The 15,338-nt window shown below is 37.7% G+C and overlaps 2 protein-coding genes across 3 annotated transcripts; both read right to left on the bottom strand.

Moving 5' to 3' along the window:
- Positions 1-1,712: 1,712 nt before the first annotated feature.
- Positions 1,713-7,111, bottom strand: LOC104609203 (vacuolar protein sorting-associated protein 60.1-like). Its single transcript, XM_088893694.1, has 6 exons — positions 6,371-7,111; positions 4,707-4,800; positions 4,221-4,292; positions 4,013-4,124; positions 3,693-3,845; positions 1,713-2,557 (listed from the first exon to the last, which is right to left on the bottom strand). The coding sequence occupies exons 2-5, from the start codon at positions 4,779-4,781 to the stop codon at positions 3,841-3,843; spliced, it is 264 nt and encodes an 87-aa protein (XP_088749820.1). The 5' UTR covers positions 4,782-4,800; positions 6,371-7,111; the 3' UTR covers positions 1,713-2,557; positions 3,693-3,840.
- A 1,280-nt stretch (positions 7,112-8,391) lies between these two features.
- Positions 8,392-12,273, bottom strand: LOC104609202 (putative disease resistance protein RGA3). Of its 2 annotated transcripts, none has more exons than XM_010275457.3 (2): positions 9,318-12,273; positions 8,392-8,764 (listed from the first exon to the last, which is right to left on the bottom strand). In XM_010275457.3, exon 1 carries the CDS (start codon positions 12,046-12,048, stop codon positions 9,385-9,387), a length of 2,664 nt encoding a protein of 887 aa, XP_010273759.3. In that variant the 5' UTR covers positions 12,049-12,273; the 3' UTR covers positions 8,392-8,764; positions 9,318-9,384. The 2 variants fall into 2 exon arrangements, with proteins under 2 accessions (XP_010273759.3, XP_019055274.2); XM_019199729.2 differs by having other exon boundaries at positions 8,392-8,760.
- Between the last annotated feature and the right edge of the window lie 3,065 nt (positions 12,274-15,338).

The following is a 15,338-nucleotide window of genomic DNA, read 5'->3' as shown; positions in this document are numbered from 1 at the left end:
TCACTTTTTCTCACATTGGAATGGTTTCCGCAGTTGTTCCCAGTCCTCCAGTCTCTCGTTCCAAACATCATCTAAAACGATTAAAAATTTCTTCCCACGTAATTTGTCCTCAAGTTTGACTTGGAGTGGTTGTAGAACGTCGAGCTGACAAGCTTCTCCAGTGGCAGACTGTGTTATGGATAATGAAAACCAAGAGTCCTCTGGAGATCCGGATCTATATATCCTCCTAGGATAATCCCTACTTAGGATAATCTCTATCCTAATCCTACTGTAACCCATCCATCTTGTGATTATCCTCTTATTTATACAATCTCTCAATTCTTGTAGAATTCCACTCTAATGTAAACATCCCATCTATAAATACCATACGTCTGATGGTATCAAATACACCATCGACAGTATTCTTACTTCCATTATTTTCTTGTTTTTTCAGTTCTATTTTTCTAACTTGGTATCAGAGCCATGGCTCACAACAGTGTGCACTCGGCAGCAAGCTCAAACACAGGAAGCTCCAATCAGTTCCTGAGTTTTGTGTTGGGAACACCAGTGATCAACGTCCCCAACATCTCTCATTCACTTCCCATCAAGTTGAGTCACAACAACTACTTACCTTGGCGGGCGCAGATGATTCCACTCCTTAGAACTCACAAGTTGCTGGGTCTCGTAGGAGGAACCATGCAGGCTCCTCCAACCTACATCGATGGCCTTGATGTACAAAGAGTGGTGAACCCAGAATATGATAACTGTGTGCAACTAGATCAACTTGTGCTCGGGTGGATCATCTGTTCTCTCACTGAGAGTGTGGTGATTGAAGTGATCGGCTTAACCACATCAGCCGAAGTCTAGAAGGCCTTATCTACAACCTACTCGCGATCTCAAGGTCGAGAGCACTCCATCTGAAACGACAGCTACAGAGCATCAAGAAAGGGTCAGAATCAATAACTAAGTATGTCAAAGAGCCAAGGTAATTACCGACAGCTGAGCAGCTTTTTCTGAACCGGTAGGCAAAGAAAACCTTATACTGTGCATTCTTTCTGGACTTTGGGACCGAGTATGAGTCCATAGTCATTGTGATCACCAATAGGGCTGATTTTGATTTTCTTACTATTAATGATGTATTGGGACTTCTCATAAATCATGAGGCATGGTTAGAACAACTCAACCTGCTCGCCACTGATAACCTTCCTTCAGCAAATTTTGCTGCACATGGCAAAAATAAAAGTAATTGGAAGTCCAAAAATACAAACCATGGAGGTGGTTCTTCTCCCGGTAATGGCAGAGGTCGCGGCGGTGGTCGCAACTGTGGTGGTTATCCTAACCAGTATAATAGCGGAAAAAATAATTGTGGTGGTCATGGGAAAGGTAATTTTTCCCAAATCATCTACCAAGTTTGCAACAAACCAAGCCATCGTGCTCTTACCTGCAAGAGGCACTATGACTTGTCGTATCAAGGAGAACAGTAGACTCCCCCAGACACTGTTGCGTATCAAACAAGTGTTGGGAATGAAGTTGTTCCCACGTGGTATCCAGATTCTAGCGCCACTCATCATCTCACTCCAGATGTAGACAATTTGCAAAATTGGTTCGAGTACATGGGTTCGGACCATGTTATAATTGGTAATGGATCAAGTTTGTAAATTTTACATTCCAGATCTTCATCATTGACACATAATAATCATATTGCTCCCAACTCTATTTATCATGTTCCACACATCACCAAGAATCTGCTTTCTGTGAGCAAGTTTACCAAAGATAATGATATTTATCTTGAGTTCCATTGTGATTTCTTTCTTGTGAAGGATTATACGGGGAGAGTTCTCATTAGAGGAACCAATAGAGATAGACTCTATCAATTTTCTGGAGGGACTCAATTCAATAATAAAGCAACTGCCTTCGTTGGAGAACACACTACCTTTTCAGAATGGCATCAACGGCTAGGTCATGCTACATTCAAAGTAGTGAGTCAGGTTATCTCCAAATTTGGTTTACACCTTGTCAGAGCCGTACTAGTAGTACTGTGTGTGAGCCATGTCAAATGGGCAAGAGTCATAGACAGCATATTCCAGTTTCACATTTTACTACAACACATCCTTTAGAAGTCGTTTATTCTGATGTATGGGGATCAACCCCAACTATTTCTAGTAAAGGTTTCAGATATTATGTTATTTTTGTGGATGGTTTTTCGAAATTTACTTGGCTGTACCCACTCAAAAAGAAATCTAAAGTTATGGATGCTTTTCTAAGCTTCAAATGGCATGTGGAATATTTGTTGTCCACAAAAATAAAAATCTTTCAATCTGACTGGGAAGGGGAATTTCACTCTCTCTCATGGTACCTTGACTCTGAATGGATTCATCATCGGCTGGCGTGCCCACACACTCACAAACAGAATGGTACAATTGAAAGTAAGCATCGAAACATTATTGAGTCCGCATTATCTCTATTGGCTTCCACCTTTCTCCCATTTTCCTTCTAGACTGACGCCGCACATATGGCAGTGTACCTGATCAATCGTCTTCCCACTCTAGCACTTCGTAATCGTTCTCCATATGAGGTACTGTTTCAAAGAATCCCGGATTACACATTTCTCAAAATTTTTGGTTGTGCCTGTTATATATATATATTGAACTTCATATAGTTGAACAGGTAATTACCCTTTTTCCTTGAAAGCCTTCTGGGATTAATCCATACGCATATCAAGAAAAAGGTTGTCATGCTTGTGTTTCTCAACATTTTAAACTTGAGACTTCTTGGATGAGAGGGTGGTCAAAAAGGGAAGAATACGATAAAAAGAAAGCAATTGGGGAAGGGGAGGTGTGAGAGGAAGGAGAAGGGTGGGAAGAATGAATGGAATTGCTTGAAAGCTAATAAGGGAGGGGTGGGGTGTTTGAAGGTGAAAATGAAATTAATGTCTTGGAATGTAAGGGAATTGTAAGAAAGAGAAGAGTTCCAGTGAGGTTTATGCTGACATGCATAAGCTAGACATTTGTGACTTTAGTATGAAGAATGAAATTTGGGGTTTTAGTAATGGGGAGTGGGTGGCGGTGGCCAGTGAGCACAGAGGGCCTATAGGGTGGGTTGGTGGTTACAAAGATAAAGCTTGGAACAAGGAAGGTTAGGGGCAGCTATTGGTAAATCTGCATCAGTTTGGGTCCTATAGTGCCAGAATTTGGCTAAGTAAACAAGGACCTAGGGAACAGTTTTGGGGAAAGTCTTAGGGTTACAAATATGTAATTTGGATGATTTGTTCTGAATTGGTGCTTCTCATTTTGCTGTTATGTTTGTAGGTGTTGCCTTAACACTTACCCTGATTGTACTTTTTTTTTTCTTTTAATGAATTTTTTTATATTTACTTATCGAAAAAATAAAAACAAATACCCAACAATCAAAAACAAGCTAACTAGCATCCATATCATATAAACAAAAAAGACAAAACAAAATATCTGACTGGTAATCAGATATTGTAGGAACTATTGGATAGGCACAACCATATAAAATTAAATAGCAAAGAAAACAATGGTTTGCTTCTTTCTCAAGGATTAATTGTGTTCTGGGGTGCCATGTGAAATAGAATCATTTCACTTCAGTCTTGCATGGTACTTGATCCCACATTGTTGTCATATGAAATAGATTTGAGGGAAGTTCATTTTCAGAAATCTTTAAGTTCTTACTTAATGTTTACACAGATGTACCTGGGCTCTATTAGGTGGGACTGCCACATGTCCAGATGGTGCTGAAGGCAAGTTGAGTTCCTCTTCCGCATCATGTTCCTTCTCAGGTTGAAGATAACTGGGTACCCCATCCGACTCTGTCTCCATTCCCATATCAGCTTCCAAGGCATCAAGCTTTGGAAACACCATAACAAAATAAATAAGAAAAAAAAGAAGGTATCAATAGACATTAACAAAATTCCCTTGATTTTCCTGATAGAGAGAAACATTCCAATATCTCCTTTATGCTAGGAATTGAAAAAAATTATCAAGATCATGTGAAATAAAAAATATTAGTTTACCACCCATGAGTTCTTCCTCATCAATGTCATCAAGTACATTGTAGCTTCTACCAAGAGATTCTTGAATTTCAGTACTTGTATCCATCAGGTCCATCATTTCATCTTGCATGCTCTACAAATCACAAGAACCAGATGTCTAGTTTCCGAAATTGGCTGGGTAGAGGATACTAGTTAAGATGGAAATTAAGGCAGGCAAGGAAATACATACTTCTATATCTTGAATCTTCACAGTCTTCATCATTCCTTTCAACTCCTTGTTTGCATATTTCAAAGCTGACATCTAAGTAGCAGCACAAATTAGCATGTCATGAGCTTCTACTGAAAACTTAATACCACACCAAAACATCAAATAATGGGAGAATAAAAGGTGTTGATTTGGGTTCATCCCACTTCTTTTACAAACTGTGCACATTTGCAGTCAGAATCCAAGAGGTTGTCCCATTTATACTGATAACAATTAGTAAATAGAAATAATATTTGATAAATAATAGAGGGTGTCCTCAATATATCAACAACAAATTATAATCAAAACGCATCCCTTAAATATGTGTTCTCTGTATCCTGACATTTGTGAATAGAGTTTGTCATATACATGGAAAACCTATTACCAACCTCAATCTTACCCACACCCAATAGCACATTATAGAAAATTTAAGAGAATCATTTAAAAAAATAGAAGCATTTTAATACATACAGTTTGCTGAGCATCTTTGATCCCCTCAGCAGAAAATGCAACCTGATGAACATTGAAAGTTTGGTTGTAGAGCATATCACGCTGTCCTTCATACCTGATCAGTAACTAGATTAAGTGAACGAATATTGCAGAAAGAAGAAACATAGGTAGGAAACTATTACAATACATCCTATAGGTTTGTTCATTTGATCATAAGTGAAGTCAACATGGTGAAACCAGCATGTTTCCGCCCAGCTCAGCTTTGACTTTAACCATCAATCACTGAAAGGCTCATTCCCAAGCATTAGCATTTCATAATAAGTGGAGATGGCATCTAGCCCATTTAATATGTTTTATAATCAGGAAATGTAACTTGATCAGGTCTCATCTGCAACCACTTCAAATGCTTCGGGTAAATAACTAAATTAAAAGTTTCTAGGGCCCTTCCCCTTTCATCCTGTGGCATAAATGGTTTAACTGCAGTTTGTTGGTATACTCATTTGAAAACCCAAGCCAGCTTCAATATGCATAAACTTCCTTAATAGCATCATTTAGACCTTCAGTGACACCTTCGAGATGCAGATTCTACAATGGTCAAGGTGGTCACCTTTTTCTTAGAGGGCACAAAGATCTAAGGGTCCGTTTGGTTCAAACTTGGAATCAGAACTGGAATCGAAATCCTTCAGAATCGGAATTGGAATGATCTATTCCCATAATCTGTTTGGTTCATACAAGAATCAAAATGGGAATTGAAGACAAATAATCATTGAGAAAGAAGCAAACCACTGTTTTCTTTGTTATTTAATTTTATATGATTGTATCTATCCATGGGATAGTTTAAGATGAATGCAAGCACTAGGAAAAAAAGGTACCAAGAACCCTCTAGGTGAGGCAACAACGAAAACTGTGGAATGGCATGAAGTAAAAACTACCAAGCAACAAAAAAAAAAAAAAGAAAGAAAGAAAGAAAGGCTATCTAAATGCAAACTGTGAACATGAGAGCTACTCAAGCTAGCCGAAATCACATTTTATCAATAGCCCATAATACAATTCTTTTATAACAAGGGTTTATTTTAAAAATAATATGAGATTTAAAAGATTTTCCCAAAACTAAGGTGAATGGTAAATGCTTTCCAATTAAAATGAAAAGAAAGAAACAAAAACGAACATGAAGAAATTGCTAAAAGAAATAGGATTTACCAAAGACATTCAATAATTATAAAAAGCAGAAATAACTTCATCAAATAACCATAAAGAGATTCCTTGGGAATCACATGATTAGAAACATGAATGGGTCATGTTGACTATTTTCCCCCCACTTCCCAAACCGTTGAACTGTATCAAATAAATTAAAACTTGATCACTTGATTGATTTTAACAAAATAAAAGAAAATAGATTAAGATAAAGTACAAATGCAAATATATACTGTGCAAATACATAAAAAATAATGCAAAATATAAGGTTTTGCACTCTAAATATTTGCATTTGTACTCCTTCCAAACTGAGCCTAAATATACTAAATCGTATCAAACAATACACTAAATAGTGATTAGAAAAAGAAAATAAAAATTTACAATATCTAGTGATAACCAAAAGTGAACAGAAATAAGAGGAAGAAAATTGAAGTTAAAGGAAAGAATATTGGGAATCGACAAAATTAAAGCTGAAACATGAAACATGAAACCTGGAAGAGTCATTTGATTGACAGCTGGACGCGTGCCTCCTTCAAAACTCCCATTAGGTGCCGCTAGATGCAGAGTTGGGCTGTTGCAAGACCTGAAACTCTAAGCTTAGCATGGTTGGAGGTGTATCCGATTATGGGGACTATTGAGTAGAGGGTGAGAGTCGTTGGATGTCAGAGATGGAATGGGATTGTAAGATGGACAAGATTGGTTCTAAGGTCCAGCCAGGTGATCTTAGCGATATGGGGGCGGTGATGCTCTGTTTCTCGAAGGAGGAAGGTGACGAGTGATGAGGTCGGCTGGTTCGGGTTACAGCAGGGAGGAAAAAAACAATAAAATGACTAAGTTAAAACCAAAACTTATGCAACTATATATAAAAAAGACTAAGTTAATGGAGACTATAGGTCGAAATAATACCTAACTAGGGGAATGATATTGTTGGAAGCTAAGTGAATCATGTTATCATACTAAACAACTAAATACCAATTGGTGAAAGCTGAGTTGCCCCTTCTTTTGGAACGGCTGCATCTAGAATAAAGGTTTAACGGCTGCATCTAGAATAAAGGTTTAGGCTACCTATGTATCTAATGTGAGATAAAGTCAGCGTAGTTCCAAGAGAAATTGTTTCTAATCATAAGTGGTTGGTAGCCTATTGAAGTTTAAAATTGACTTTGTTTGACACGAAATGTGGTTTAGCATTTAGGTTAGGAAAGAGGGAGGGGATAAAAAGGCTCAAAGACAAAGGATCCAACGTTGCTTTGATGATTTGTGGGTTTGTGAAAATGATAATGGGGTATAAGTGTTTAGGGATCACCTTCTCATTAAAAATTGTAGGGCTATTTTTTTTTTTTTTAAGCAAGGGAGTTTCTTAAAATCATACCAACTACTTCCTTTGACTTTAGGCTTTCATTACCCAAGGGTCTAAGGAGGAATTTTCCTTAAAACAAAATGTGGCTTAGGGCTTGGGTGTAAAAAGAAAAGGATGGATTATAAATGCATTATTATATCACCAAACACAAAATGTTGTGTACGGTTGGATATGGATTGGGCTTGCCCAAGTTCAGTTCTAGTATTTATTACATCATAGATTGAGTTTTAATGAAGAATAATTTGGCCCTCTAATTATGGGTTGCCACATGGTAGACCCAAAATTTTTTATCCGATGTGGTTGGACCTCGTCTGAGTACATTGGCTCATGCCGCCCTCCAGGAATCGGACCTCACTTGATTGCAATTTAAGAAATAGCCTAACCACAATCCAAGTCAGATTGCCTCAAGGGCATGGACCTAAGTACTCCGAGTATTGACCTACCTCTCCGACCTGGTCAACTAATAAGTTGGGGAATTAGCCAACCTCGATGGAAACAACCTACGTTGTGCATTCTTCCTTATCCGCCCGCTTCACTTAGTGCCTCTGAAATGCATCAGCACGGCGACATGCTACCCACTTAGTAGTGATGAGCCCAATTCCTCCTGATGTGTTCTTCTTTTGCAAAACCAGCCTACTGACCTCACTAGCCTTTGTCCGAGCTGTCAAAGCCGACAAGGACTTGGTGCAATTTGTGCATCCACAAGTTTCAACTTTCAAAGTCTATTAAATCATGCAAGTAGGTAGAGAAATGGTAATTGGATGCTATTGTTAACGAAATGAGTAGGAAATGGAGTGAGGATTCTTTTGTACCTATGGTTGTGTTTGGTTGCTGTGCAAATTTATTTGCACTAGTACAAATGCATGGGAGTGCAAATGTAAAAAATACAAATTTTTGTTTAATTTTATATTGGATTTTATGTTATTCTGCTTCATGTCTTAATTTACTTCATTAGTAGTGCAACCAATCAAAAAGCTAAAATTTAAAACAAAAATAGGTCAGAATTTATACTCAATTCATTTGCACTACCATGGTTTTGCATAAATATAAATTTATTTGCATTGCAACCAAACACATCCCATTTAAAAATTATATTACCATTCTCATGCATTTTTTGAAGAGTGAGCTTAGAAAGTACAATTGGAAATTGGGAAGTGCGGCAAACAGGAATATTTATTCTTCTACTCATAGAACAAATAAAAGATCAATCCAAGAAAAGCATACATGACAAACGTTTCCATAATTAACATATCAAACTTGAGCTAGTTTTTCATACAACAAAAACATAGTTGAAATTATTAGATAAAACTTCTGCACACGAAACCTGATGTTACATCTTATTCATCAGCACACTCAATCTGTAAATTACAAACAACAATTCACCAAGTGGATACTTCAGATTTCGAATTCAAATCTTTGACTTATTCCATTGCACCATGTCGTTCTCACACGATTTGCTGTAGATGAAGAAAGACCTGTTTCCTTGGAAAGTAAAAACAATAATCCAGCATATCGATCTTTCTCCTAGCTTCACATTCAACAAGGCACAAAAGTTAATGTGGTATTAAAGATTATTTGGTTACCAAATACCATTGAAAACTAAATTTCCTTTAGGGTGTGTTTGGTTTGATAGAAAATGAAAGAGAGAAGTATAAAGTTGAGGGAATGTTATTAAGAAATTTCACAAAATTGGCTAAGAACTTTTCCTTGGGAATTCTACAGAATTACTTGAACAACTTTCTCTCAACTTCCTGTTTCTATTTACTGATAAACTAATTGGAGCCTTAAAGCACTATTCATTTTACTCAGAATAAAAAAAAGGAAAGAAGAGAAGGCATTTATTTTGGGAAAAAATAATGATATGCATATCCTTTCATTAAAACAATTAGAATAATAAAATATTTCCGGGAAAAATAATTTGGAGATTCAAGAATATATAGTGTAGTATCTAAATGAATTTTTTGACAAGATAACAGACAAAAAATAAATAAATAACAATCTGTTACCTTTAAGTGAATGGAGTAAAGACGATAAATGAAAACAAACGAAGTTATAAGAATTAGGAAGACGAAGAAGCATACTGTTGCTTTAGTGTTTGCCTCAGCGCCGGAAATTGTTGGGACGTTGTTGAAGCACTGTAGTATACTCCTATCGTAAATTGGGACAGCGAAATATATCATTTGTCTCAAGGGTTGAGATCCTTTCAGGATTTATACTTGTTCTCAATTCCTCGCAATCGGATATTCTCAACGTTCTTAGATCAGGAAAATCACAGGGAGGTAGCCCCTTGAGCTTGGGACAGTTGGAAATCTGAAGATTGACAAGCTTGAGGAATAATTGTTCACTTGTTGAGGATCCTTCACCATTGTCCATATCTTCTTCTAAGGACCATTCTCCTTCCCAATTATCCAAGCTACTTATTATCAGATGCTTGAGCGAGGGTAGCTTTCCAAGAGGTGGGAGGACCTTACATCTACAATGGTCCAGTTCTAGTCTCTCGAGATTGGACATCTCTGCCATCCATCTAGGCAGTCTTTCACCATAATACCCCTTGATCTTGAGAATACGTAGGTTTGTAGGAGCTGGTTGAAGACATTCCATTATTGCTTTGGCCACATCTCTATCCCTGGTGGTTTCCCATTCTAATGTCAACGTTTCAAGCTGTTGATTGTTCTTGAAATTGTTGATGTACTGGCTGACATCTGCATTGCTGACCACAACATTGTCTAGTCCTGATATGGTAATAGAATTACATCCCATGATGCACCCCCACAACTTCAAATCGCCGACTCCATAGCGTCTTCTATTTTCTTGTGGAATTCTGCATTTATAGCTCAGTATCTTGACAAGTCGAATGTTAACAAGGCTGCTGCCTATGTTCACCGGTAATTCCAACTCTAAGCCCTCTAGTAACAATATTTCTAACTGGTAGAGGCTAGAAATTGATATTGGTAGCTTTCTAATTCCAGTGTAGGAGAGGTCCAGGTATCTTAAGAGTTTCAAATTACCGATCATATCAGACAAGTCATTATTACCGAAGTATAGATTGCGCAAACACAACACACGTAAGCATCTCCATGCATCAAATAAACGATCAAGGTTTGTTACAAGGCATGGAATCTCTACCCTATAGAAAGAAGGTCCACGTAGTAGAAATGTGCGTGGAGCCCTAACTTGGTACAAGGCGTCCAATCTTTCTGCCGTGTTATGATCTCTGTTAAGAAATAATGACAAATAACGAGCCTTTGTACCAATGTTGTTCCACAATTTATCATTATCGTGTTGTTCCATTCTCAAATAGACATCCTTTAAAATAGATTGTGCTAGATCGTGGATGAGGTCGTGCATCACAAACATTGGTTCACCACTTCTATTTAAACGCTCAGACTTTTGGAAAAATGACCTAAGATATAGCTCATCAAAATAGTCCCTGCTGATGTCCATTTGTCTATTTCCTCGGGGAGGTATAAAACCCTCCCCTATCCATAGCAATATCAACTCCTCTTTCTCAAAGAAATAGTCTTTAGGGAATATGGAACAATAAGAAAAGCATTTTTTCAGATGCGCTGGGAGATGGTGATAGCTCAAGCGTAGAGCAGGCATTATACCGTTTTCATCATTTTCTAGCTCCCATATTTCGCTAGTCAAGACAAATTCCCAGTACCCCTTTTCAACTTTAGAATGTAAAAGGCCTCCTAGTGACTTTACGGCAAGAGGCACGCCTTTACATTTCTCTACAATTTTCCGACCGATTTCTTCCAGATGCGGATATGTTCCCAGAACAACAGTATCATCAACAAATGCACGTTGCTTGAATATTGACCAACAATATTCATTTTCTAAGACTTGTAGGCGGTGAACAGGAAGGGTACCCATGACAAGTGAAACTTTTTCATTTCGTGTTGTAACTAAGACTTTACTTCCCTTTTCTCCAAACATTAACGGTGTTCGTAATTGCTCCCATAGTTCCCTTTTCTCATTCCAGATGTCATCCAGGACAATAAAAAATCTCTTGCCAATCAGATTGTTCTTAAGTTGGATTTGGAGTGTGTCTAGGCCTGTAAAACTACATGGTTGCCCGGTGAGCGATTCAATAATGTCTTTTGTTATTTTAGCACAGTCAATTTCTTCAGACACGCAGACCCACGCTCTAACGGCGAAATGCTCTTTTACCCTAACATCATTATAGACAGACTGAGCAAGGGTGGTTTTACCTAAGCCACCCATACCAACTATGGGAAGCACTCCAAAATTTGTTTCAATAGGACCATCCGACGTCAACAGGGTGACAATATTGCCCTTGTCGGTCTCTCGACCATAGAAGTCAGACTCCTGGAAATTCGAAGTCGTATCTCTTCTGATTTCCATTCTTGGCCCATTTAGCATACTCCTATCCAACCCCAGCGCATTTGCATTATTTGTAAGCTCATCTAGTTTTTTGTTGATTTCCTCAATTCGTCTTGCTATCCTATGTTTAGCAACAATAACCTTTGGACTACAACAAGGGATGAGGCAGCACACCTGGTTTGCTTGCGATTCCATTGTAAGAACATGTGCAACATATTCCTCCGATATGTCTTCGGTTTCAAAAGCCAGATCGTTGAGTCCATCCAGCCATTCCTTCACTCCTTGCGTTTTTATCTGTTTCTCCTCCGCATCGATGAGTAGACTCTTGATCATTTGAAACTTTTTTTTCAACTTTTGAACATCGTTGTGGATGCCGCGTATGGATGAAATATCCTTGATAATTTCGTCGGCTGTATTTTTCAATAAAATTTCAATGGTAGCTGATACAAGTAATTCAGTCGCCATAAAAGTTCTGTTCAGAACTCTCGATTGAACGAAACAAGTGACTCGCCAAGAAAGCAAAGATATAAATATACCAACTGATAATGTCTCAGATGGAAATTTCTCTTGCCGCTGTCAACAGGTTGGGAAGGTTATGGGTATAGCAAAATAAATAAAAATAAACAAGGAAGCAAACATGCATGGATTCCTGCAACTAAGAAGCTCAAAGAGTGGATTGAGATCGAAGGAGCACAATCCAGCTGCCTTTTATAACATTTCATCTGTTTACTATGGTAGAGGTGCAGTGCGTGGTAGATCCGGACTCGCCCGTGGGCTCCATCTGGGACCCATCCGTATTGACACTGGCGTGTTCAACCGTGATACGTAGTTCAGCGAGGGTGTGTGTGTTTTCTTTTTTTTTTTTTTTTTTTGTCTCCGGCTTATTCTTTTATAAAAGAATTTTCGTAAAAGTATCTTCATAAAAGTGCTTTTCGTAAAAATGCTTTCATAAAACTATTTTTACAAAAATGCTTTATTGTATTAACACTTAAAAAAGCTGAAAATTTGGGCTTAAAAAATAACTTGTTATTTTAAAAATAAACACTTATTTGGGGCTTACTTTCCAAACACAAATAAATGCTTTAATAATGTGGTCTCCGCCCAAATAAACACTTATTTCTAAGCACTCCCAAACATGACCTACGTACAGTAGCATCCCATTGTAACAAAATAGTAACAGCCACCAAGTCCTTACTCCTTAGCTTCAATATCATTTCATAGCTATGGGTAATTTTATTTTTCTATTCAGGAACCACAAGAGAACCGACATTGCACAATGCCATTTCCTCTCCATTTCGAGATAAAGCACCAACTACCTTATTTTTTTAATCATTCTTATAATGAAAATGACATAATCTAGTCTAAAAGTTTAGTCATGCCCTTCTATTTCACAGCAGTGATGAATTACTACTCCAATAAACGCTTCAAACTTTCAAAATCTATTTTGATTATAAAATAGCCATTTTGTAAATAATGTCTCCACTAAGAAGAGGAACTCTAGATCCTCCATGTGGATGGCTTGTCAAACTAGAGAGGCAACAGATCTAGATTGATCCTACTGGAGCTTGATGAGGTGATTCTAGAGTATGCCCTTCAGTTTGGATTCCAAGCGTAGAACAACGAAGCAAAATACGAGGCATTGGTAACCGGTAGGGGTGGATGCGAACTGAGCTTTTCACGAGCTATTCAAGCTCGGCTCTGTCCAGACCGAGCTTCGAACCAAATTCGAGCTAGAATACCGAGCTCGTTTAATAATCGAGCCAAGCTCAAATATTATGCAATTCGGTTTGTTAGGCTCGCGAGCCTATTCGAACCTTGTATATATATAATTTTTATATTTATATATAATATTCGTATATAATTATATAATTTATATTTAAATTTATTGGTGTACACACTATTGTGGTCCCTATTGTATTTTATATTTTCTTACTTTATCTAATGCCTAGGGTGGGAGAGAAAGAATAAACCCTCGATTGAATCTTGAAGATTTGAACTGTCGAACACAAACTGTTTTGAGACGAAACTGCCGAACACGAAACCGCAAGTCTGCAATTGTGAGAGACGAGTAGAGAGCAAGTGCGAGTGCCATTGTGCGAGTGTGCAACAAGTGAAGACGGTGGTGGCGTCTTCACTTGTTGCACACTCGCACAGTGGCACTCGCACTTGCTCTCTACTCGTCTCTCACAATTGCAGACTTGCGGTTTCATGTTCGGCAGTTTCGTCTCAAACCAGTTTGAGTTCGACAGTTCAAGTCTTCAAGATTCAATCGAGGGTTTATTCTTTCTCTCCCACCCTAGGCATTAGATAAAGTAAGAAAATATAAAATACAATAGGGACCACAATAGTGTGTACACCAATAAATTTAAATATAGATTATATAATTATATATGAATATTATATATAAATATAAAGATTATATATATACAAGGTCCGAATAGGCTCACGAGCCTAACGAACCGAATTGCATAATATTTGAGCTTGGCTCGATTATTAAACGAGTTCGTTATTCTAGCTCGAATTTGGTTCGAAGCTCGGTCTGGACCGAGCCGAACTCGAATAGCTCATGAAAAGCTCAATTCGCATCCACCCCTACCGGTTACCATGGCCTTGTATTTTGCTTCATTGTTCTACACTTGGAATCCAAACCGAAGGGCATACTCTACAATCACCTCATCAAGCTCCAATAGAATCAATCTAGATCTGCTGCCTCTCAAGTTTGACAAGCCATCCACTTGGAGGATCTAGAGTTCCTCTTCCTAGTGGAGACATTATTTACAAAATGGCAATTTTATAATCAAAATAGATTTTGAAAGTTTGAAGCGTTTATTGGAGTAGTAATTCATCACTGCTGTGAAATAGAAGGGCATGACTAAACTTTTAGACTAGATTATGTCATTTTCATTATAAGAATGATTAAAAAAACAAGGTAGTTGGTGCTTTATCTCGAAATGGAGAGGAAATGGCATTGTGCAAGGTCGGTTCTCTTGTGGTTCCTGAATAGAAAAATAAAATTACCCATAGCTATGAAATGATATTGAAGCTAAGGAGTAAGGACTTGGTGGCTGCTACTATTTTGTTACAATGGGATGCTACTGTACGTACGTCATGTTTGAGAGTGCTTAAAAATAAGTGTTTATTTGGGCGGAGACCACATCATTAAAGCACTTATTGGTGTTTGGAAAGTCAGCCCCAAATAAGTGTTTATTTTTAAAATAACGAGTTATTTTTTAAGCCCAAATTTTCAGTTTTCTTAAGTGTTAATACAATAAGCACTTGATCAAAATTTTTCTCCCAGAATTGTCCTCGACAAAATTTAGAATACCAATTGTACCCTTTTGCAGAAGCAATTGTATAAAGACACTTTTATAAATGTAATTTTATGAAAAGTATTTTATGAAAGTAAAGCATTTTTGTAAAAATAGTTTTATGAAAGCATTTTTACGAAAATCACTTTTATAAGAATACTTTCACGAAAATTCTTTTATAAAGGAATTAGCCGGAGACAAAAAAAAAAAAAAAAAAAAAGAAAACACACACACCCTCGCTGAACTACGTATAACGGTTGAACACGCCAGTGTCAGTACAGATGGGTCCCCGATGTAGCCCACGGGCGAGTCCGGATCTACCACGCACAGCACCTCTACCATAGTAAACAGATGAAATGTTATAAAAGGCAGCTGGGTTGCGCTCCTTCGATCTCAATCCACTCTTTGAGCTTCTTAGTTGCAGGAATCCATGCATGTTTGCTTCCT

This window comes from Nelumbo nucifera, chromosome 8 (genome assembly GCF_055504915.1).
Source record: "Nelumbo nucifera cultivar China Antique chromosome 8, China Antique-T2T, whole genome shotgun sequence".
Classification (NCBI taxonomy): Eukaryota; Viridiplantae; Streptophyta; class Magnoliopsida; order Proteales; family Nelumbonaceae; genus Nelumbo; species Nelumbo nucifera.
Note: the sequence above shows the minus strand (reverse complement) of the source record. Positions and strands in the feature narration are given on the sequence as shown.